Source organism: Castanea sativa, chromosome 1 (assembly GCF_040712315.1).
Source record: "Castanea sativa cultivar Marrone di Chiusa Pesio chromosome 1, ASM4071231v1".
NCBI classification, from domain to species: Eukaryota; Viridiplantae; Streptophyta; class Magnoliopsida; order Fagales; family Fagaceae; genus Castanea; species Castanea sativa.
The window spans coordinates 33,928,311-33,953,935 of record NC_134013.1 but is presented as its reverse complement, the minus strand read 5'-3'; the positions used below and the strand labels follow the sequence as shown (position 1 = coordinate 33,953,935).

Sequence of the window (25,625 nt, the reverse complement as noted above, 5' to 3'; positions counted from 1 at the left end):
CTAAGCCATCATTTCCCTATAAAGTTGTAATTTATAATTGTTATGTATTGACTTTAATTCCGTGCCAAATTTAATTGTAATTTTGTTCAATCTTTTGTACCCTGTATTTTATGTGGGACTTATTTGTAAGGATTGTGTGTAAGAGAGAGAGTGTGAAGACTCAAGGCATTTATTGAAGACAAAATGAGTTTTTGTGGGTAGCTCGCGACTAGCTATCCCACGAAGTGATGCGTGTACCCAGCACATAACTAGAATGCAAAGAGTCAGGACAGGATGGAGACAGCTGGTTTTCACGAGTGTCTCGAGGGTAAAGCCTTCCTGCAAGATACCCGCGAAACAGTTTGTTTTGCTATTTTGTCATATCTGCTCAACTACATCCTCATACACACTATATATACCATCATTACCCACATATTGAGTAGAGAGCTTTTCAAAGAGAAAACCCTAGTCACAAACCCTTGAGAGTGTGAGATTGTCATACCCACAATTCTCTACACCATCCATTGTAATTTTCCTCTACTCCTACCTCTCCATTTCCAAATCCTTGAGAGGTTGATAGCCTAAACACTTACCACATCCATTCTGAGTGTCAAGTAAGGTTTTGGTGCTGCTGGGAAGCATTGAAAGAAGCCAAGCTTTGGCGGATGCAATCGGACGCATTGCGGGATCTGGAAAGCTAGACAAGACACAGTTCCGAGAAGCCTTGTTGGAGTAGGAGCTTAGAGGGCTTAGGTGCACTGGGTAGATTAGGCTTGGAGGGTCTCTTGCTATTCGTGCATTCCAACTTATTGTCTAGTGGATCGATTTACCATTTGAAGGGCGGCAGAGAGGTTTTTCGCCGAGTTCTTTGGTTTCGTCTTCAATAACACATCGGCGTGTTATCTTGTGTTTACATATCTCTTCCCTACTCTTTTAACTTTCATTTTACTGCTGTATTTTTATGAATATGGATTAGAGTATTTGTATTGTTTGTTCGCTCGCATTTACTCTATTCCACACTTAGTTTAAATCAGAGTAAAATCAACCGAGCCGTAATTTATTAATTTGGGGTCTAAACAGCTCTTATGTTTTTAATACAAATCCGAGATTTCAACATGTATGTAAACTATATGTACTATCATATTAATAAATTATATGTACTATCATATTAATAAACTATATGTATCATATACGACACATTATATGTACTGCATTGGCTTGAGTTTATGATCTCATATATATTTTTTTTATATTCTACTTTTAGTTTGATATTCATGCTTAAATGTTAAGTTTGCTTAAATTGTTGATTTGTTATCCTATGCCTGAGTTTCATTTTGCTCCAACACGCTTAAACTTTTGTTTGCTATCACATGCTTAATTTTCATTTCCTTTTAACATGTTTAAAGTTTTGTTTTCTCTCACATGCTTGATTCTAAGTGTCAAGTGAGGTTTTGATGCTGCTGGGAAGTATTGGAAGAAGCCAAGCTTTGGCGGATGCAATCGGACGCATTGCAGGATCCGAAAAGTTAGACAAGACACGATTCCAAGAAGCCTTGTTGGAGTAGGAGCTTGGAGGGCTTAGGTGCACTAGGTAGATTAGGCTTGGAGGGTCTCTTGCTATTCGTTCATCCCAACTTATTGTCTAGTGGATCGATTTACCGCTTGGAGGATGGCGGAGAGATTTTTCGCCGAGTTCTTCGGTTTCCTCTTCGATAACACATCAGCGTGTTATCTTGTGTTTGCATCTCTCTTCCATACTCTTTTAGCTTTCATTTTACTGCTGTGTTTTTATGAATATGGATTAGAGTATTTGTATTGTTTGTTCGCTCGCATTTACTCTATTCCGCACTTAGTTTAAATTAGAGTAAAATCAACCGAGCCGTAATTTATTAATTTAGGGTCTAAACAGCTCTTGTATTTTCAACACAAATCCGAGCTTTCAACATGTATATAAACTATATGTACTATCATATTAATAAACTATATGTATCATATACGACACATTATATGTACTGCATTGGCTTGAGTTTATGATCTCATTTTTTTATATTCGACTTTTAGTTTGATATTCATGCTTAAATGTTAAGTTTGCTTAAATTGTTGATTTGTTATCCTATGCCTGAGTTTCATTTTGCTCCAACATGCTTAAACTTTTGTTTGCTATCACATTCTTAATTTTCATTTCCTTCTAACATGTTTAAAGTTTTGTTTTCTCTCACATGCTTGATTTCCTTTTTTCCTCCAACATGCTCGGATGTTAGTTCTTCATCACATGCTAAATACTTGAATTCCTTTTGCATGTCAATCCTTGATTTGTCCTCTATATGTTGAATTTATTCTCATAACATATGTTGTTTTTAACAAATATAGATATTGAATTGGTTTATTGTAATACAATATGTTTTCACATGAAATTAATGTAAAAACATTCCCTAATCCCATGACAGATGACATTCAAATTTTCTAAAGTTTCAGTGATATACTTAGATGAACATGTCTAGATATCTCATTGATGTTCCTTTTACATGCTTAGATGAACACTTCTAGACTAATGCGCAACTTTCACTTGAATGCTTAGATGAACATGTCTAAGTAGTTGTTTTACTCTTTTTCAAATGCTTAGATGAGCGTGTCTATATATTCTAATTTTCTCTAGATGAATATGTCTAAGTGATTTTTCTTAACTTTTTTTTTTCATAATTGCTTTGATGATCAAATATGCTTAAATGTTTGGTTTTTTTCTTTGCAATTGTGTAGATGACAAATAACATGACAATTCTTTGTTTTCCTTCACATGCTTGGATGAACACTTCTAAGTTATTATTTACTTTTTATAACATAATTGGATGAACATATCTAATATTTAGATCTATCAAACATGCTTGGATGAACACGTCTAAGCTAGGAATTCTCTGTTTTACATTAACTTCTTGGATGAACATGCTATTACTTTCATGTTTTCTTTACATTTACATTGTTATCTAATAAGTTTCACTTTTGGTTTCTCTTTACATTAAATTTGCCAATACATGTTTGCTTACAATTCTTACAAATAAACATGTTTATATGATATATTATTTGCATTTGTTTGACATGACATGATATTGACCACCTTAACTTAGGAGACCGGTTTTACTGGGTGAGATGGTGCTTAATTCCTTCTCATCTCGTAAATTAGCCTTCAAACCAAGATCAAGGGTTCTAGACTAGACTCTTGTATATGCGTTTACATTTTTTAGAATGTAACTAAGAAACAAAGCAATATAATTTACTTTCTTATATTGTATCTAGGACCAAAAAAACATTGTAAATTTTGTTATGAAATTGATGTAAATTGTCATGTAAATTAATACAATAAAATAAACTTAAAGATATTAAACTAGCTTGCAACCCTATTCATATGCATGAATACACTTAAAGATATAGAATAAGATGCATAATATAATTCCTATATATATATATATAATTTAAATACTATTAATTGTCATTTTTATATTTTATTAACTCTTTAAAAAATTTTATAAGGATATTATTAGGTATAAATGTAAATTGTCCATGTTTTTTTTATAATTATTGTGAAGTACTTCTTTTTTTACGATTCATTTATTCTAAACTCTTTGATTTTTGTATTTAATAACTCACTTGGATGAATATTTATGATATGATCTCACATTTGATTCTAAATTTAAGAAATAAAACTCTTTAAAAATAAATAATTTAAGACATATGGCGCAAAATTAGAACTCAAATTTGGAATTCGAATTTGAGTTTCTCTCAGTTTCACCTATTATTATTATTATTATTATTATTATTATTATTATTATAAGTGGTGACTCCATTTAAAACCCTTGATTTAGGGGGTCTACATTTTACAGTGAATTCGACATTTTGAGCATCACGATCCCACTTGTTCACGTGGGTTAGGCCTAGTTTGAGAAAAAATTGGTGGGCTAGGGTTGCGGTCGCTCACATTATATAACATATTTGGATGATGTATTGTTTGAATTGGATGACATGACATGAGATTGGACACCTTAGCCTAAGAGACCAATTTTTACAGGGCAAGATGGGTGCCTAATACATTCCTTTTTTGTAACTTTGCCTTCAAACCAAGATCAAGGATTCTAGGTCCATAAAGGTTTTCTTATTTTTTCTTGTAAATTAAATAAATGACGACTTCATGTAAAAATTTTGATTTAGAAGTGAAGAAATTTACCGTGTAAAACTCCATTTTGAGCGATGACCAACACGAATCCCACCCGTTCGCAAGAGTTAAGCCTAATTGTAAAAATTGGCAGGCTAGGGTCGCAGTCACTCATAGGTGCTGAATGATAGAATGGACTAGAACTCTAAGTGACTAGGGAGACTAAAGAGATATTTTGAGACTCACTGAGTGAGAACTGTGAGATTAAGAAAGTTTGAGACTAAGAGAGAACAAAAATGAGAGATTGATGAGATGAGAGAAGTGAGAACACATTAATCAGGTTAAGTGAGAAGTGAAAAATCAAAGGAGGAAAAAAAAAAAAAACAAAGTTTTTCTCCAAACTAGTTTGGAGAGAAACTCTTCAAACTTCTCATATATTTCTTTTTTGGGTGTGAATTTTGAAAATCTAATCGTTAAATTTCATGTTCCTTATGTTCTTAACATACGTATCAAATTTCATTCAAATTAGATGTTATTTATTATTTGATCAATTAACTTATTTTTTATATACAACTTTAGATCACAAAAATTTGAAACTATAACATTTATTTGATGACATAGCAATTGATTTTTGATATTCTTGAAATTTTGTAAGCATTAAGAATGTAATAAGAACATGCAATCTAGCAGTTAGATTTTCAAAATTCACACTCGATATAAAAATATATGATGAGTTTGTAGGGTTTCTCTCCAAATTAGTTTGGAGAGAAACTTTATTCGAAAAAAATTACATTTCAAGTTCAAGCAAGTCAGGTCAATTGGGTGTACTTAAAATAGATCCAAGATCGACTCAAAATTGAAACAGACCAGAGTTTTTGAACTCGAAATGGATCTGGCAACCTAACTAGCTTGAAATGTTGCGGGTCAAATTGGGTTGGGCAGACGGGTCAGGTTTCTAGGTTTTTCTGCTAAGCCCTATGCAAGGTAACTACTTGGAACCATTGTATTGGCTAGCGAACGGTAACTAAGCACTAGAGATTATGTAAACACTCGTTCTTGAAATTGGGCATATTAGAAAATCCTCAAAATCAACAGATGGTAAAAGGAATATTGGTGATACATTCCACATCAGCTGAAAGGGAAATTGACTGCAGCAAAAGGTACATTTTACCACTTTGTATCTTGATTACTCAAATCCACCGCCAAGGCATTCGCATCAATTCCATTTAATGGTATAAATTACTGGGTATGACTCAGGAGAGAAACTCCAATTATCTTTCCGCACTGGAATACTCTCCCAATTTCCAACACACCACCGCATGACCTTTTCAACAATGAATCTAGCAAACAGGATACTCTGCTATGTGTAAGAAGGTCGATACACCAGATTAGTAGTCAAGAACATCCTAGTTGGGAAGTTGATTGATATTACAAATTCTACCACCACAACAAATTTTAAACTTATTTTTGTGATTAATTGTGAGCAGTGAAAAAAAAAAAGTAGTGAATTTATATAAAAGTGACAAACAACAAATTTACTATATAAGATAATTGTGAATATATATATATATATATATATAAAATGAGATGGGTTCAAGTTACACCTGATGTAACTCTTATAAACTTACACATTTTTTACATCGTAGATTTCTAAAAAATCTAATAGTTAAAAAAAAACCTTCATTAGATGGTATTGTTTTCCACCTTATTACCTAATTAATACTAGCATTCTTTCTCTCTTTCTCTCTCCTTATTTATTACTTTCCACCATATAATATTTTCTTCAACACAATCTAACAAAAAAAATTGAAAAATAATCCCATAATCATTGATTTCACAAAATTACCTATAACAAGATTCAAATGACTTTCAATTTGCTCCTTACAATTAAGAGAAGCGTAGGAATAATGTATAGAAGATTGAAGCGTAGGAATAATGTATAGAAGATTGAGACCGAACCCGACTGCATCTTGGAGGTTAGTAATACAACGACTATATATTCAAAGTTATTCAGAAAAAAAGAAAAAAGAAAAAAAAAACTATATATTCAAAGTTAACTAATTATTTCCTATTCTAACTCGAGTACGATCTTAAGGCATAAACATACTACGGCTGCCAAAATTGTTAACTCATGCTCCATGTAATTTTTTTTTTCAATGGGAGAATACTCCATATAATCTAATGATTGCAACATTGAGTTTGGACTTTGGACTAACTGTCCACTAATTCAAAAGCAACCTTAAACAAGAATTAGTCAAAATGAAAAGCAAACTAAACTCTAAACCCAACATTTTTTCCCCTTTTAATGATAGGATTAATAAAAATAAAAATAAAAATGACTTGGAATGAAAAAAAAAAAAAAAAGAGTCAGTCACGGTGTCTTTACTCTTTAAAATCAGGTACCAAACTAGGGCACTCATAAGATTTAGATAGTTTTTTTTTTTTTTCTCTTTTTTAAATTTTAAGTTCCTTTATTTATTTATTTTAAGGAGCAAATTGAAAGTCATTTGACTCTTGTTATGGGTAGTTTTGTGAAATTAATGATTATGAGATTATTTTTCAATTTTTTTTGGTAGATTGTGTTGAAGAAAATATTATACGGTGGAAAGCAATAAATAAGGAGAGAGAAACAGAGAGAGAATGCTAGTTTTAATTGGGTAATAAGGTAGAAAATAATAGCATTTAATGAGATTTTTTTAACCGTTAGATTTCTTAAAAATCTACGGTGCAAAAAAAGTGTAAATTTATAAAAGTTATACTAGGTATAACTTGAACCCATCTCATATAAAATTAGTTAATTTAACACTCTTAACACAAACTACTCTATATCACATTTAATAATATAATAAAATTTTGAAATACTTTTTTGACTGATGCCACTTTTGGTAAAATTTGTCAAATTCCTATTATTCCGGCCTTAAAAAAAAATCACTATTTTGAAAAGAAAAAAAAAATTGCAAAGAAGTAAGAGAAAGAAACGAAAACCCTTGAAAAACCCTGTTCAAGAGTCGGTTCTGTGCGGTGGAAAATCTTGAAACAGCAATAACAGGAGAAAAAGAAAGAGGAGAGAAATGAACAGGCCATCCTCGCACCACGACGAAGAAGAAGAAGAAGAAGAAGAAGAGAACGACGCCCAAGTCTTTCTCGACGAATCCGACATCATCCACGAAGTCCCACTCGACGAAGAAGGTCCTTCCTCTCTCTCTCTCTTGCTTTACGTGTATATGTATATGTTTGTGTGTATATGCTCATTCATACATGTATGTGTGGATTGGCAGATCTTCCTGATGCAGATGACGAAGCCGCCTCTGATGCTGAAGTTTTCGGTACCCAGTTCATTCACATTCCTTATTCTTTCTACATTTTTCGGTTCTCTTTGTTTTTTTTTTTTCTTCTTTTTCTAATTTATGAATTCAATAAATGGGTGTCTCTGTTTTTGTGGTTTCCAGAGGAGCCTGATGATGATTCTGTGCACGTCTTCACTGGTCATACCGGTAAGATTTCCAGTTCTTCTTCATTATCATCATTTTTTTCTAAAGTTTATTTATTTACTTATTTATGCCTTTGAGCATTGTGAGCAATTTGAAACTATCTAGATTTGGTTAATGAATTCATCCTTAATTAAAAAAATAATAATGTCTTGAAGCTTAAAATGGAATTAATAATTGAACTTTCAGTGTACTCGTCCTTTCGTCACGTCTCTTGTGATTGTTACTTGATAATCTACTATGTTTCATTGACATAATTTACAGAATTTTAATGAGGTTATGAGATACACTTATACCCACTTTCTTCTTCTTTACTGGGGAGATAACAATAGAGGGGAGGTAGCTAGAACAATTAGAGGCTACAACCCCTATGCTTGTGATGTGATTGTCTTAATACACTAGAGCAATTGACCTTGTTTCTATGGAAAGGCATTTCCTTTAGTTGAAATGATGGGGCATCTGTTTTTCCCCCTAAATCTTTGTTTGTTGGGGTCCCACATGAATGAATTAATAGAGTTTTTAATCTCCTTGTGGATTTTGGGCACAATATGGCTTTGTTTTTCACAACTCGGTGCTTGATACGAGGATACTTAATTTGGGGACAGTCTTGAAACTCACTTTTGGCTTTATTAGGGGATGGTGAGTCTCCTCTCCTTGAGAGATATCCCAACCTCTTTCAAATAGCTGGAGACACAGATGCTAAGTTAGCAAATTGCCTAGAATTCAGAAATGGCTGCCCTTCTTGGAATCCCATCTCCATTCAACCGGGGAATGATTGGGAACTAAAATCTATGGCACAACCGCTAAATGAGTTATATGCTACAAAGATTTGACATGGGGTGGTAGATAAATTGATCCGTTTCTCCATTGTGTGTTTGCTCATGAATTGTGGTCATTGATTTTTTGCGTTTTTGGGGTTGCCTGGGTTATGCCTTATTCTGTCATGGAGCTATTGGCTTGTTGGGAGGGATCTTTTGGCAAAGGGAGGGTTTAGAAAACAGTTTCTTTATGCATAGTGTGGTACAAAGGGAGAGAAATGGCCATTGCTTTGATGGTGACAAACAAGATTGATTAAGATGAAGTTCTTGATAAAGACCCTTTATGAATGGACTTCTGCTTCCAGTTGATTCTCTACTGTGTATTGTTTAGAGTTTTTGGATTTCTTACACTAGTTAGTTTTTTTTTTGGGGGGTGTTTTGTATGTTATTTTAGCTATTTTCTCTTTCTTTTTTCTCTCTTTTTTGTTCCTATTTGGGTCTCTCTTTTGTATACATCCCATGTACAAGAGCAACACCTCTTTTTTGCACCTTTCAATTTAATTTTATTGCTTAAATTTGTTTTTTCCAGGTGTTATGCTACTAAGAAAATCTATGGACTTATGTACACTCATTCCCTTTATTTGCACAGGTGAACTGTACGCAGTTACCTGCAGCCCAACTGATGCTACATTAGTGGCAACTGGAGGTGGAGATGATAAAGGGTTTCTTTGGAGGATTGGTCAAGGAGATTGGGCTTTTGAGCTCCAAGGTATGTGCATGACATGGTAGCTACTTAGTTTTCTCTCTTTACAGGTTATGATTGTTTGCACTAGTACTTTCCAAGTGAGCTGAATTTATCTTCTGTGCCCGGTTACTAAAGAAGTGAAAAATGCACAAGTTATAATCAATGCTTTTTCGTTGCCTACTTCATTTTTTTGATGGAGTAGTTATTTCTTAATATAATTTTTCTTACCTATCAAAAAAAAAAAAAAAGAAGTTAAAACTCTTGTAAATTTCTGTGTAGGTCATAGGGATTCTGTTTGTAGTTTAGCCTTTAGCACTGATGGACAGTTGCTAGCATCTGGATCCTTGGACGGAATCATTCAAATCTGGGACATACAGTCAGAAAATCTCAAATGCTCATTTGAAGGGCTTGGAGGGGGCATTGAGGTGAATTTGTTATATTTCGTTAGACGTACTATATTTGTTGTGTCATTTATTGAAAATTGACTATGAACTATGTTCCTTCTCAGTGGATCAAGTGGCATCCGAGAGGACATTTGGTATTAGCTGGCTCAGAGGATTGCACTGTTTGGATGTGGAATGCTGACAAAGGTGCCTGTCTCCAGACATTTTCAGGACATGGTGGCAGTGTCACTTGTGGTGACTTTACGCCCGATGGTAGCCAGTTGCTCTTTTTCTTGGTGCTTTTTTGGTTAAAGAATCTTTACTATTCACACTATTTCTTTTTTTTTTCTTCTGTATCTTGTTTCTTTAGGTAAACTAGTCTGTACTGGTTCTGATGATGCAACTTTGAGGATATGGGATCCAAAAAGTGGTGAAAACATTCATGTGGTAAGAGGTATGTAAATGAATTTCAACTTAAAAATCTTCTGTTTTTGTTTTTCCCTTGGAGATTAGCACATATAAACGGAAACATTCAACTCTGAAACCAAGTAACAATGGGTAAATTCCTTGATGATCTGCAAATTTGCCTGGCAGAAACTGGAAATATTGGCTCACAATTTTTGAATCCACCTCAAGAAGAATGTAAAGAAGCTTTTCCCATCTGGCATCTGTTGTACCTACCTATGACCATTTGGCAGGTGCAATGCCTTGGAACCGTAATTGTAGAAACTATGACAGCAGCATATTTAGTTTATTATAAGGAGCAGAAAAACCTCAAACAAAAGGCCAACCATGAATTTTTGTTGAAATGTTGTCACTTTTGGGATGAATGCATAAAAGCAATTTGGCCCCATGTTCCTAACAATTTTTGCAGTCTTATCTTAGCTTTTCTCTAGCTTCTTTGATTTGTAACTCTTTTGGTGTGAACATACACACCCCCCCCCCCCCGGGTAAGTTGAGATGGTCCAATTAGACTGGTACTAAATTTTTTTGATAGTTGGTCTAATTAGACTGGTACTAAAATTTTTTGATAGTTGTTGGCCTAATTAGACTGGTACTAAATTTTTTTGATAGTTGTATCAAAGTCTAAGGGACTAAAGAGTATGTTGGGTCAATAATAATACGTAACATTAATTGATATTTTCGTTGGGTCAATAATAAAATGTAACATTAGTTGATATTTTTCGATATTCAAATTATGGAAGTAGTAGTTATGAGGGTCAGAGAGACACCTCAAATTACAAAATTTGATGCCTTATCCTGATTATTTAAGTGGACACAGAATTTTGGCTTGACTTTGCCTAAAAATGTATCTAGGTCTGGGAAGCACGAACACTTCATTTAGGGTGCCGTACCAGCCGTTTTGTGTTATAATTTTTAAGAAATTGTGCGTGTCACCATGTCGTATCTGTGTTCATATCCATACCCCTGTCCGTGTCCGTACTTCCTAGATCTAGGTTCCCAAACATGATGCACTATCAAAATGTTGAATAACTGTTACATTCTAATTAAGGCAAATCATGGGAAATGATAGAACAAAACGCGGAATGATATTTTGTTTTGAAAAGTGGGATAAAAGATGAAAAAAAAAGAAGAAGTGGGGTGAGTGAAAGATGAGACAAAAAAAGTTGGTTATCAAAAAATTCTTTCTATTTCTATGCGTATGCTTGTGTCCGTGTGTGTAAATATTTAGAGTGCTCATGTGAAACTTTGGTGTTTTTGATGGTGCAACCATCGTGTGGCTAGTAAAAGCAAATCCTCTTTGCAAGCCTAAAATTAGGGAAAAACCTAATAATGTGCGTCCCTGGAAGTTAATTAGGTTTATTTGGCTTTTACAAGATTCAAGGGTATTTTCATAATTCTATAATTGTTGGTTGTGAGTCATAGTTGTGGAACTTGGGTTGTTAATAAGGATGTCTTGTTTAGCTTATAGGCTTTTGTGTGTGCTTAGCTTCAATTCAATTGGGAGTTAGTAAAAGTAGGAGTTCTTGTCCTATTAGGGAAATTTATTATCTAGAATTTACACACCATGCCATTGTACTCTAATAATGAGAGTTGATTAATAGAAAATTTGTTTGTTTTGAGTAATGACTAGGGAAATTTTTTTTGGCATTCTATCACTATTCACATGACTATTCACTTTTAGAGAGATTCACTTTTAGATTCTTACCTGTTTGGCAACCCAAATTAAGCTTTACTTTCCCCAAAAACAGCCTAGTCATTCTTGAACCATAACCCTTCTTTCTAGTGCCCTAAACCATAAATTCACAAATTATTTTAACCATATACCTGCTGCAACAGTAGGAAGATTCCCCAATCTGTCCTATGTCAGTTTTTTACCCCCTGAAGGAATGAATGGTGAAAGAATGGTATGTAAAATGTAGATCCTAAATGGTTGCATCCTCCCTTAAATATCAGTTGTATTGCATAGGCAGGTTAGGGTCTGCTTCACTTTATTCTAATCTCTGTATTTTTATGTATTTTCTGTGTATGAAATCTGTTCTGTTAATACCATTGAAAAATGAGGAATGTAGAAGCTGGAAAATTCTCTCTAATATGGGATAGTTCTGTTCAAATTTTTTTTTATTTTTTTTTATTTTTAAATTACTGACATGAATGGATGGTATTTTTTTTGGGGTTTTTGTTTGATGTTCGTGGCACTTATGTCTTCTCAAGGTCATCCGTATCATACTGAAGAAATTACATGCATGGCGATAAGCCCTGATTCTACACTTGCCCTTACTGGTTCTAAGGATGGTTCCGTCCACATTGTAAATTTAACAACTGGGAAGGTAAGTATTTTTGTTTTACTTAAATCCTTATGTTCTGATTTTGTGCAATTCTCCTGGTCTTACCATGTGAGTATCATATGTTTGGGGTTGGTGCCTCAAGCGTCTCTCTAAATTGATCTTCAAGGTGTAAGCTTTGGAATCCTTCTAAATTCATGGTGAGCTATAATAATATAAGACAAGCATGGGAATAAATTACCAAATTATGCAAGGAGTAAATTAGTCAGTGCTCCTATAGTACAATAAATGCATGCTCCCCCCTCTCACATAATAGTAAGTCCTACTACTTAAATTCATAGCGGGACCCACTATTCATGTGAGAGGGGGGAGCATGTATTTATTTTGCTCTGAGAGCACTGAATAATTACACTTATGCAAGTTTGATGTCAATTATGTAGCTCAAAGTGGCAATTAGAATTTGGTGCAATATTAAAGAAATTTCTTTTAGGCAAATTATACTTGTTTGGATGGTTGATTGTTCGCCGTGTTTTGTATGTTGGATCCTCTTCTAATAAAGTGTACCAATCCTTATGTTGTGCTGAGCTGAGCATCTTCCATCTGTTAGGATTAAGCTTTTCCTCTACTTGTGCAGTATCCATACGCGTAATTGTTCGTCATAAAGTAGTCCCTGCAAAGCTTCTAGTGAAACCCACCCAACCCAACGAAGAAGAATAAAAACTAACAGACACATCTTTTTTTCCTTTTAAGAATGTACTTTGAGTTGTGGTATCTTGCTGGACCTAAAGCTGAACACTTGGTTCTTTTATGGATATGCAGGAAGGGGTTCTCCTTGGTGTGTATAGGGGTTGCATTTGTTCTCAAGAATGAGTTCCTTGTCAAGTCAATTTGGGGGTTGTGGTCATATGCGAATTCGGGTAACGGCTACAAGGGAGAAATCGGAAAGGAACTGTACCCGACCAGGGATGGACGTAAACTCGTAAGCTACCGAGGGTAGGGATAATCGTCCAGGTCTTATTGTGAAACAAAAAAGCCGCCCCGCCACAGCAGGCGGGTTGGTTTCTCTGTCGTCGCCGGGGAGCTCTTGGTGAGGAGACCTTAGGAGAAGTTGCTAAAACAAACGGGAGGGGAGGATCGACCCGTTCAGTATAATTTCGAAGAAAGACTGTTGGCAGCAGGTGGAGACATTTCTTTAGCCTCCTTCAAAAGGAAATGCGGGCAGGGTTAAGCTCGGCAGAGGGTTCGAGAATAGGGTAGGGTCCTGTCCTTAAGATTCAGATAAGAAAAGAGTTCCAAACCTTTATGCATGCAACTCTGAACCTAATCGAGCTTTGACCAACCTCCACCAGTGAATTCTGCTTTGGAGCACCCCTACTCTACTTCTTTTTTTATACAACCCCTACTCTACTTCTATTATAGGGATATGGGGTTTGAGGCAAAGAAAGATCAAGCCAGCATATCACTTTTCCTTTATTGTTGGATCCATACCAAAATTTCTAACCAAGGCTATTTGTTCCAAGTGTCACATTAGTGGAGTCAGACTCCTAGATTATCACTTGCCCCTGATAGCTGCACACAAGTCCAGGCAACATAGTTCATCAGTGAAAGGCAAGATGCTTTTAGGTTTTTGTCATTCCTGATTCTGGAGGTTGTGTCCAACTGATGACTGATGGAACTCTTAAGGCTGGAATCTGAAGCGCATCTTCACAAAGGTAGTGACAGCAGGGTTAGATGTTAAATGCTGGTGGTTTTAGGGGGTGGCATCTATTGTAACTGTAAGCAAACCTTGGGTCTTCATTGGCTTTCCCACACGTGGGATGAAATTTGGAGCAAACAATGACGCTGTATATTAGCATTTATTTTAGTTTGCATTATGCCTCTTTTTGGATTTCATACTAGTCCATGGTGTGGGGGGGGGGGGGGGGGATGTTACTACATGGTTGTGTCAATGATATTTCTGTTTCTGTTGATGCGCCACTGTGAATCCTTACCCTAATGAAAATGCTGGCTACCAATGACTACAGAGCTCCCTGGCCTTTACTCTTATGTCAGACTTGGTTGGGGGTCAAGGTGAATATGGAGTCTAGCTTGTTAGGGCCCTTACCTGTTATTGCTTTTAATGTGACTTTTAATAATTCTCCTGCATTTTACATGTGTTGTTGATTGTGTCTCCTAATCACATTTAAAATTTTGTGTGTTTGATCTTTTTTTGTTGATATTACATTATGTCTGTATTTGTGTGTGTGTGTGTGTTGTTTAACATGATCAAAGAAGTTGGTGGATGTGGTTATTTCTCATCTAAACACAGCCCTGTAAAAGATTTGCATGTCTCTACCAACAGGTTGTCAGTTCACTGGTTTCACACTCAGATTCGATTGAATGTGTTAGTTTTGGACCAAGCCATGGGCCAAGGTCATCTCTCTCTCTCTCTCTCTCTCTCTCTTTATATATATATATATATATATATTGGTGATGAATTTCTATTAACTGCCTGTGATAGAAAAAAAATTGTTTCTATTAATTGTAAAAGAATATGTGCATCATTAAGAGAGTCTTTATAGATATAGGACATATTTGAATGAAACCAACATGGGACAGGAGTTTTGAAATCCAAGGCTGGAGCATTCAGCACCATACTCAAACAAAAGGAGGATGTGCAGGACAGGTTTAGGTAGAAGGTTAGGGTGCTATTGTAATTGAGATACAGTGGTATTTTGATTGTATTTAGGGTCCGGAATACTGCTTTGAAACCAAAATGTAGCAGATCAGGAGTAAAAAAGGAAGAGAGAGAATAAAGTAAAGGGAACCTATGTGTCCAACTTGAAGTCTTAGGCATTAGGAAGACATCAGACATCCAGAGTATGGCCTGACAGAACATCAATAAATCACAAGGTGCTCAATCAGTTATTCATTTGCTTTAGAAATATTAGACTGAAAATCACTTTTGGTCCCTATAAATATAAGGTGATTTGATTTTTGTCCTCAGAAATTCAATTGTATCAATTTATTCCTCGGTTTATTTATTTATTTTTTATTTATTTATTTTTTATTATTATTTTTTTTTAACGTCATTTCAATTTAGTCATTGCCATCATCTCACTAATAAAATTTGCTGACCTGCCACGGTTGACATGGATGTGGCATACAACTTTATATTAGAAGGTAGTGTTTGTAAACTGATTGTGTCAAATTATTGGCTTATGAGCCAGGTCAGTGGCCATGTTGGTATTTTTCTATCTTTCTTTAATCTTCTTTCATTTTCTCTCTTCCCCCCTTCCCCCTTTTCTATCTTTTTCTCTTGCCACTGATTCCCTCTCTCTACCATTATTTCTTCTCTCACCATTGAAGACATTGTCTCCCAGCTTTTCTCTCTCCACCATGCCTACCTGGCACTCTCAATCCTCCGGTCCTTCGTGGTGTCTCCCTCCACTCTAGTCTCCACAAGGCCTGCTCTGACCTTTTAAAAGAAGCTCTGTGACCTCACCTTTATTGATGACCTCAAAAGGCTCAATCTTGCCAAGGTTGCCCAACTCCAATATGAGATTCTCACTTTGCAAGGAGTTTGACCTCACTGACATTGATGTCGTCAATGAAAGGCCCAGATTCATCAAGGAAACTGGGGATAAACTTCAATCCAAAGTGTGGGTATTTTGAACGAGTGCCTCAATACTCTAAGAAGAGATGGAGTTGATTTATAAAAATATTGAGTGCTTTGCGCATTGAGGCACGTTGACCTTTGTGTGTTGTTTTTTCCTTCTCTCTTTACTTCCCTGTGTATTCTACTCTTTCTTGTGATATTGTTGACAGTAGTGTTCATACAGCCCCTACTCAACATAAAATTCCCTCTTTTCCATCTTCCTTACAGCCCCAAATCAAGCCTTTTTTACTTTTCAAAACCCTAAATCCCACATATTTCTACCAAATAGCCATCAAATGAGTCATCAAATCACTTTTTAATCTTAACACAACTCCAAAACTCTTTTTTCAACAATACGTAACCATAGATCTACAAATTCTCCTAACCCTAATTCTAACCCCACAACTACCACATATAGACAAATTTTTCTATGTCAACAAATTCTGTTAGTGAGATGTTTGCAATGACTAAATTGAAACAATGTAAAAAAAAAAAAGGTTAAAATCAAGGACTAAATCACTAAATTGATACAATTGAAACTTTGAGAACCAGAATGAAACCACCCCATATATATAGGAACCAAAAGTGATTTTTTAACAAAATATTATTACATTTGTATTCCCAGCCGATCATCTATGACTGTCTATCCTTAGGCTTCAAACTGATCCAAACCACACTGATCTAGCCATGCCATAACTCAAAATCAAGTGAACCTTAGTTTCTGCGTCTCTAGACAACATGTGTTTTCCCCTCCCAATCTTTCCACCAATCTTGCTTTTAGGGGTAAGACATCAGCTGCTATCCTCCACAACAACATTTTTAACTGCTAATGATTCTATTCTGGATAAAGTTTTCCAAAAAGGCAAATTAGAATTATTGAACCTGCACTGATTATCAGCCCAATAAGCAAACTTGATAGAAAATTTTCCCTAACACTGACATTAGGAACACATGAATTCTAAAACCGATCCCTTGTCTGCTTGATGTCATCGTGGGTTTTGACTGGCCATAATCCACTCTGGACCTTGTTAAGTTATGCTAGTTTAAATATTGGATCTGTCAGACTTTCTGAATTGAATAGCTCAATTATTAATTGCTTCTGAATGGGCTGGGAGAATAGTGAGAGATGCAATGCAGGACTGCTTTAGTGCTTCAACCAAGTAAGAACTAAGGGCACATTTGGTATGCTGTAATAGATATTGTAATGGAATGGTTATTCATGTGTAATAACTATTTGGTTATTTGGTTGCATCTTTATTACAATGAATAGTTAGTCCTTAGTAATAGCTATTCCTTAAATCAAGGAATATTTATTCCTTTCTAAAATGATTATAATAGTCATTCCTTAATACACGTAACAACTTTTAAAATCAATACATTTCCAAAAAATACAAACTTTTCATGTGCATTGTCTTTTACAAACTTTTCATATGTGACAACCACATTTAGGAATAGGAATAGTTATTTCATTACAACATCTTTTATTCCCAATAATAAATATTACAATTTTTGACATAATCTTCATTTAGTGTACCAAATGTGCCCTTAAAAATGATGCAACTATGGAGATATAAAATCAAAAGATCTTGTAAATGTCTTCACAATTTCTTTTCTTCTAAAAAGAAAGCTCATCAAAGAAAAAAAAAACACTTTCGAGTTTTCAATTGATATAAATATTGTTTAGAAATTGGCTTTGGCGGGGTGGGGTCAGTTGTCCATAGGTTTCACTGGCTAGAGACGAGTCCAAAAGGCTCTTCTTTAGAAAGGTTCTCTGCATTATCAAAGAAATAAATAAATATTGGTTGGAAAAATCTGTAATTGATTGTGGTAGCACTTTGATGATTCACACTTTTTTTTTCTCAATAATGAATGGCAGCTCTCTTTGGGCTGCAACTGGAGGCATGGATCAGAAGCTTATTATCTGGGATCTGCAGCACTCAATGCCCCGTAGCACATGCGAACATGAGGTATGTCTGAGATTTATTTTGTAAATCTCTTGATATAATTAATTTCTAGTTAGTGTTCTGTCTATTGTGTTGGCAGACTAAACTCTGTAATTTAAGATTTTCATCAGTAATCTAACAAATGGACTTCTACCTTCTAACAGGATGGAGTGACATGTTTGACATGGCTTGGTGCATCCAATTACCTGGCTACAGGTTGTGTTGATGGGAAAGTACGACTATGGGATGGTCGCTCCGGTGATTGTATAAAAACCTTTGGTGGGCATGATGCTGCAATTCAGTCCCTTTCTGTATGTGCTAACCGCAATTTCATCGTTTCAGTTTCAATTGATGAAACTGCCAGAGTTTTTGAGATTGCAGAGTTTCTGTAAACAAATAAGCCTTTTTATGCTTAAAGCGTTTTTGGGTCTTCCTGGGGTATCAAAGTTTTCTACTTACAGAGAAACAAATTGTTTATTACCAATGTATACTTTATGGCTACTGAATTTGTGACATTTTATTATACACAATGTAGTATTTTTTTTATATAAAGTTTCTTTCTAATTAGAATTAAAACACTCTCTAACTGATGCACACAAATTTTACCAATTTTTTTTTTTTTTGAGAAACACACACACACATATATAGGCGAAGGGGAAATTTTACTAACTTGGTCCTTACAAATTGTCACCAATTCAAACATTTATTTATTATGTTGTTAAACTAATATCAATCATATTCATTATTACATTATCTTGTAAATGTTTTATAATCAAATTGGTAATAGCAGCCTAATTGTATTGCCCAATTTTACCAATGAATTGACGAAAATTGAGTTCAAATCTCCTTTTTCTCCTGAAAATCATCTTATGAATTATGACCAACTCGTTTGTGAAGCAGAATCAGGAGACACTTATTCTCTCCCATCCCATGGTGCCACTGGTCAGCAGACCAGATACACACACAAGTCACACATGAACCAAATAATGAAACTCCCGAAACAGGAAACATTTGAACAATATAATATATATAAATAAAAATAAAAGTATGGAATGAAGAAAGCTTCATTTAAAGCTTCATTTAAGCCAAAGGCTTGATCTTCACGCTTGTGGCAGAGCCCTTCTTCAATTGCCCTTTGACACATCATTGCAACAATATTATCCTTCTTACAAATTACAATATATATATATTGTATCTGATTTCAATTTTCAAATCTTCCTTCACTGCCTATCCACGTGAATTCCCTCATCTCTCTTTGGCTTTGCTACTCAACAGCCACTGCATGGAAAGTATGGTATTGTTCATACACATTTATGGTGTATAGAAATTAATATTGGTTTCCCCTCCTGCGTTATTTGTACTATTAATGTTTCTGCTACTAAGTTTTTTTGTAGTTGTTCAAACAAATCAATTAAATAGCCAAATTAAATTATCACAACAATAGAGGACTCAGATATCAGGACTGTTGTCCCATGTGTAAAATACCTTCCCTTCCTTCTCCTTATTCTTGTATTTGATTTCAATTTTGAAATCCTATTACGCCTTCTTTTTATACTATAGAATTTGAATCTTGCTCCATGATAATTGTTCTTTATAATCAAATTAAGACACCAATTGAATTTTATGTAGATGGGATTCAAGTCTTAGATCTATTATTTGACGACAAATTTTTTTACCAATTGAGTTAACTGATACCCATTGAATCGAATTATACTTATGTTTAAGTTGGACAGTACCTAATTTTATGTGATTGGATGAGCATACTCTTAAGCTAGGAGGCCTCCTTTCGTTGTTAAACTACAAACTGGGAGGGAATTGCCCATTGGTGAGTGGAAGGCAGCTTGATTAGTTTGTGAATTGGACGGACCTCAGATTGACTAATTCATCTTAAGCTAGGTTTATTCAACAATTAGCAGTTATTTTTTTCACTAAGTATCTCACTTCAGGATTATTTCATTACTATTTAATTTGAGAACTTGATAATTTGGTAATCTAAATTTGTCAACTTGAAGAAATTGTGGAATATTCATTAGAAGTATTTGAAAAAAAAAATAGTAATATACTGATAACAAAAAAATGTGAAGCTCATTATCTTAATATTTCTCCAATAAAATGTTAGTTTCCTCTTGCTAATTATAGCTATACGATTTATCTGCTTGGCAAATTCGAGGTTCCAGCCGAACTGGTAAAAAAAATATTGTACTCTCATAAATGAGTTTCTTCATTTAAATTTTAATGATTTTTGACTTGTTTTTGGTGACCGAACAAAACATGTGAAACTTTCAAAAGATGGCCGTGGATCATGTGAAGTCCACCAGGTGTACCTCCTACATTTAAACCCATCCTCTTTTCCATCTTTATATATATATAAAAATATATTGTGACTCAAGCATCCAATACCTGCCCAGACAATCTTTTCTTTCATGGTTCTGGATTAGCTACCATTTAATGAAACATCTCTTCAGCTCTTCTCAAATACCTATAGTTGCTACAAGGACTTAGAAACATGAGGAACTTGTATCTTGGAGCCCACCCTTTTGGCCTATTTCTAATTTTCTTCATGGTACTAGCCAGTAGTAGAAGCCTTCGAGTGACTCATCATTGTAAGTGCATCCCTTCTTGTTATGTTCTGTTTTCATTATCAATTTGTGTATTCTAATAGAACAAATGTTGTTATACAAATATACGGATACTGTCTCTTTCCATTTTATAACAAATTTCGCAATTGTTAAGATGATAAATCCTGATTGATGTACAGTAGAAATAATGTTAGTGGTGGTGATGTTACACTAATCATAATATGCTACCTTAATAATTATGAAATTTTTTATGTCTATAACATTTTTGATAGAATTTAGCTATAATATAATTTTATCTCATTGTTTTTCTCTTTATTCTTTTCTCCTTTTGACAGTGTTAGACATTTCAGTCAGCTTACACGACAAGGGAACCAATGTTGGAGATGAAGGTCATGTCTCCCCTAAGGTCTGTTTCCAATAATGACTTCATGCTATACATACAAGTTCTAACAAAGCACGCATTGTAATGAAGAGCACAATTAATGAGATTAAAATGTGGTTAATTTGGTCATTGAATCCTTTCAGTATGTGTGTTATTTAGGAAGAAGCAAAAGACGAACTTGGTACTGAACTGTACCCAACAGGTTCAAGCTTGCCGGACTGTTCCCACGCATGTGGACCATGCTTTCCATGCAAGAGGGTGATGGTGAGCTTCAAGTGCTTCACAGAGTCATGCCCCATTGTTTACAGATGCATGTGTAAAGGAAAATATTACCATGTACCTTCCAATTGATCTAGCCACAAACTGGTCGTGCAATGAAAGTAGGTTTGATTTTTGATTGAAATCATGTATTAATGTTTGCCATGTGAGTGCGGATTTTATGTACATCTCTTTAGGCACATGTAGTATTTGAGTGATGTTAGGAGAATTACAAATTCTATTACAGGTTCCTTGCAAATTAATGTGTCAACTTTCAAATTCCAAATGAAAAATGTATTTAAGAAAAATTTTTATTAGTCACCATTGAGATGGCATCAATTGTAAAAGTTGCCCGGTTAATTTGTACAATAAATCTAGAGTCACAACAAATTTCATCGGTGATAAGTTGTTAATGGTCAATAATAAAATAATAAATTATTGATCCTTATGAGAATGAATCATATCTTGAAAACTTAACAGTTGCAAAATTTATTATAAAAATTGTTGTGTTTGTAGTATTACTCTAATTTGTAAGCTTGCTTCAATAGCTCTCCATTGCTACACCCTAGCTTTCAAAGCATCACTCTGGTCGTGTCTCGCAATGACAACAATGCAAGCTTTAACACCCCCCCCCCCCCCCCCTCCCTCTCCAAGCCGAGCTTAATCAATGAGAAAGGAGGTTTCTTCCAAGAAACTAGTTGAGTCAATCAAACAAGGAGAACCCTCAACATTGGGTTTGTTGGTAACCAATTTTTGTATAGACCCAAAAAGCAAGTGAAGTAACCAATTTTAAAATACTTCAAATCGATCACTTAGTAGAGGCTTTTGAGAGCATGAGGTACAAGAACCCTAGATGCACATATAGCAGCTCTCCAAACGTCTTTTTCGCATTCTCTAGGTCTTTCTTATATAACTTGGCTCTGTTTGCACGAACATTAGTGATTTGATGGGCTGAATTGCATTCTCAATTTAACACAATTCAATTGTTCGAAATAGTGGCTCAATTAATAAAAAATTTAATATCTCGATTGATTAAAAAATTGTTGAAAGTAGTCGTCTGAAACTCGAATAGGATCCACAGAACCTTTGGCAATTGTCTTGATCTCAAAATACAGTCAAAAGATACTTAATAAGACATATTTTATTCATAGTTTGTCAACCTAAACTATAGACTCAACATGGTTTATCACAAGGAAAGGATCTTTTGAACTGTAACTTAGATAATCTATGGAACCACTTCCACTATCGAGAAAAGAACCCTGTTCCTTGAGCTCCAGATTATGTTGGAAATTACAAAAAATAAGAGAGAAAAAAATGTTCTAAAGCAACTTAATAATGGAGAAGAGCTTTGGGAGGATTTAAAAACATACTGACTTACTCTGCCCTCAATTGGCGTGAAAGTCTTTAATTCTCGTACGGTAATACCCCAACTAGAAGCCAAACTAGGCCACAATGCCTTGCTGAAACAGATGGAAGTTCATTCTCTTGACCCTGCCCACAGAACAAACAAATCGGGCCGTTTAGTATATTATTTTAAACAACTTCTTTTAATTTTTAAACAATATTATATATATATTTACATATTTTTTCTACGTACTTATATTTTTAAAAATGTAAATAATATTACAAAACGGATGGAAGGGTAGAACTCCAGATGCCTATCATTCAAAAGTTTTTCTTTTCCGTATCTTTTTTAGTTGCTCACCTCAATTTGTGACAAAACCCAGCTTATAAGGTGATGTCACTGAAAATTTAACACTCGTTTCTCGAAAGTAGACAACTTATTAATCATCTCTAGAATTCTAGGGAGTATAATATTTTTTGATTGCAGCCACAAATTGGTCATTAAATAACTCAATAATCCACAAAAGATCCTAGGACCTGACCTGCAAGATTGGACAATAGGTCTTCCACAACTGGTTGTTGCTATGGTCATGCTTACAGATGTCTTGGGAATGGTTAATATACTATAATAATAATAAAAAATTTAACATTATTCTTATGAAAAATATAAAAAAATTTATCAATATTTATTGTTTATCATTATTCTAATAAAATATTTTTAAAAATAATTTATAAACTAAGGTTTGCATCCACAATAGAGCTAAACCTTTAGCTTTTTCACACTACAAATCAACTTTATCTATTTTAACTAGCACTTCATGTAAATACTCTTTCTTCTTTTTCTTTTTTCTTTTTACTTTTTTATTCCTCGTCCTTTTCTCTCTCTCTGTCTCTCCCTCTTTCTCCGGTCACTGCCTACTGCCACCGCCACAACCAGCCCACCACAACTCTAGTTTAAAAAAATAAATAAAAACAAAAACAACAACAACAACCGCCGCCACCACTACCACCACAAACCCACCTCAACAACCCACCCACATCAACAAACCGCCACTTGCCACCACAACAACTTTGATTAAAAAAAGATCAACACCACCACAAATCCACTTCAACAACCCATCCACATCAACAATGGCCATCAACAAACCCACCACAGCCCAATAAAAACCCACACAACCGGCCACAACCCAACTATCCATTCTCTTCAAATTGGAGTGATCAGAGCCATCAATTTCGTCGGAAGAGAAGGTAAAGATCGATGCTATGGAGGAAGAGAGGAAAAAAAAAAGAAACTGAGAAGAGGCAGAGCTGAAGCGTCTGGGCAGGGGCAAGAAGAAAGTTTGGGCAGGGTAAAGAAGAAAAGTAAAAGAAAATAAATATTCTTACCGGTGTGAACACAAATAAAAAATATATATATATATATATATATATATATATATAAATGACTATATGAGCGCCAGTGCACAGCTCTTTTTGGTTGTACACGGTATTTGTGGAGTCAAATTATTTAGCTTAGGATCTATCAATGTAGTCTAATTTTTACATTTAATGGTGCTAAAAATAGTAATATAGCTTTTTAATATTACCAATATCAATGTTTTAAGAGCGTTAGTTAATATTATTTTTTTACTATAATGCTTTTTTTGTTAGGTTACATGTGAGTAAAGTCTCATATTAAATAAAAATATAAAATAAAAATAATTAATATAATATAATTGAGAATGTACCATAAAATTTAAACTTTTTGAATTAAAATATTTTATATATCATATTAATTACTTAAAAAAAAAAAAAAATTTCGGAGATGTTTATCTTCCCAGCATCTTCAATTCTAAGCCTTGGCTTAAAGCCCTCAACCCTAGGCAACCAAGGGTCCCGCCAAACATTAATACATTTGGCCATTACTATTTACCAATCAATAAGCATCTTCCTTTAAGAATGTCTTGGACCTGTCATCAAAGGCTGACAGGATGTCTTAGTAGAGGAGGTTAAGTAGTACCTAGGAAATGAATTGCCCTTCTCCATGGCCTATGATGCATTAACGAGGAAGCCTTTTCCCCCTAGTTCCACTTTAAAAAAAACAAAAACAAAAACAAAAAAAAAAACTTGATTTTGGATATCATGTAAAATATTGATATATGATTAAGTTAATATGTATCCTAAAAGAATACATTAAACTATTTATTTTTAGAAATATTTTATGAAAAATTAAAAAAATTGTAAATTTTTTTAATTCTCAACAAAACTTTTTTTAAAAATAATATATTATTATATCCCTTAGGACATGTATTAGTAAAATTCTTGATACATTAGTGCATTATGCAAGAGTAATGATATTGGTTTACTTAATCATTAAGTAATTGAGTTAATGAAATTCGCTTAGTGTAAGAGAGTACTGATTGGATGGGAAAACGTGCATTCGAGAAATGGACATGGTGGCAGACAATAAGTACAGGATTGGGTGCTCAAATAATGTTGCATGATGTAGTATCAGAATATTCTAGTGCAATTTTGATGTGTTAATTGGCAATTTTGTGGGTTCTACTTTTTTTCGTTTTTCCGTTTATACCAGAAAAAAAAAAATACCATTTTTATCTTAACTTAATAATAAACAACAATTGTGATAGAGCTGTCATAAATTTAAATTCTATTTCAAGTTTCCTATTAACATATTTACAACAAAAAAAAAAATCATTGTTCTCTTAAGTAGATAGTGACAAAACAAACATCATAAGTTCAAAGTCCAATATATATTCACAATTAAAGTAGCTTGGATACCCAAATTTTTGTCATTATAGAAACATAACTTCTCATTGTATTGTAACGAAGTCTAGTAAGCAAACATTCAAGTGATTATTAGATTAACTTAGAAATGCAAATCATAAACTTTTTTTGATATGACATGAACGATTGGTTTAGTGTACAGCCTTCTCTATAAAAAAAAAGAAAAAGAAAAAGAAAAAAGATTTAGAGTACAGCTAAATAAGGAAAGGATATCAAACTCTTAAAGACTTTTAATTTATTGGACACCCTACAATGAAGTTTACGAACAAATATTTATACTGACTTTTGTTGTTAAAGGGACACTACTTCATTAATTGTTGTCGGGGACATTTTTGCGATAAGGGCCAAAAATGCGAGAACGGTCCAAATCTCCCATTGAGTTCTTTAGAAGTGTTTATTGTAGAGAATCAAGCCCAAAATTTCAAAAGTATAATAAACAAAGGTTAATAGTGCT

General features: G+C 34.2%; 2 protein-coding genes across 2 annotated transcripts; both read left to right on the top strand.

Moving 5' to 3' along the window:
- The first annotated feature begins 7,044 nt into the window (after positions 1-7,044).
- Positions 7,045-18,400, top strand: LOC142617409 (uncharacterized). The gene is made up of 11 exons (XM_075790276.1): positions 7,045-7,312; positions 7,402-7,449; positions 7,573-7,617; positions 9,019-9,138; positions 9,394-9,539; positions 9,623-9,770; positions 9,868-9,951; positions 12,174-12,289; positions 14,586-14,656; positions 17,758-17,848; positions 17,989-18,400. Exons 1-11 carry the CDS (start codon positions 7,195-7,197, stop codon positions 18,214-18,216), a joined length of 1,215 nt encoding a protein of 404 aa, XP_075646391.1. The 5' UTR covers positions 7,045-7,194; the 3' UTR covers positions 18,217-18,400.
- Positions 18,401-20,215: 1,815 nt separating this feature from the next.
- LOC142639333 (uncharacterized) lies at positions 20,216-21,302 on the top strand. The gene is made up of 3 exons (XM_075813734.1): positions 20,216-20,427; positions 20,739-20,809; positions 20,945-21,302. Exons 1-3 carry the CDS (start codon positions 20,331-20,333, stop codon positions 21,134-21,136), a joined length of 360 nt encoding a protein of 119 aa, XP_075669849.1. The 5' UTR covers positions 20,216-20,330; the 3' UTR covers positions 21,137-21,302.
- Positions 21,303-25,625: the final 4,323 nt, after the last annotated feature.

Coding starts and splice junctions, on each gene's coding strand:
- LOC142617409 (XM_075790276.1), top strand. CDS start 7,195: ATGAACAGGCCATCCTCGCACCACGACGAAGAAGAAGAAGAAGAAGAA. Junction 7,618..9,018: donor CGTCTTCACTGGTCATACCG/GTAAGATTTCCA, acceptor TTATTTGCACAG/GTGAACTGTACGCAGTTACC. Junction 12,290..14,585: donor TAAATTTAACAACTGGGAAG/GTAAGTATTTTT, acceptor CTCTACCAACAG/GTTGTCAGTTCACTGGTTTC.
- LOC142639333 (XM_075813734.1), top strand. CDS start 20,331: ATGAGGAACTTGTATCTTGGAGCCCACCCTTTTGGCCTATTTCTAATT. Junction 20,428..20,738: donor CCTTCGAGTGACTCATCATT/GTAAGTGCATCC, acceptor TCCTTTTGACAG/TGTTAGACATTTCAGTCAGC. Junction 20,810..20,944: donor AAGGTCATGTCTCCCCTAAG/GTCTGTTTCCAA, acceptor TGTGTTATTTAG/GAAGAAGCAAAAGACGAACT.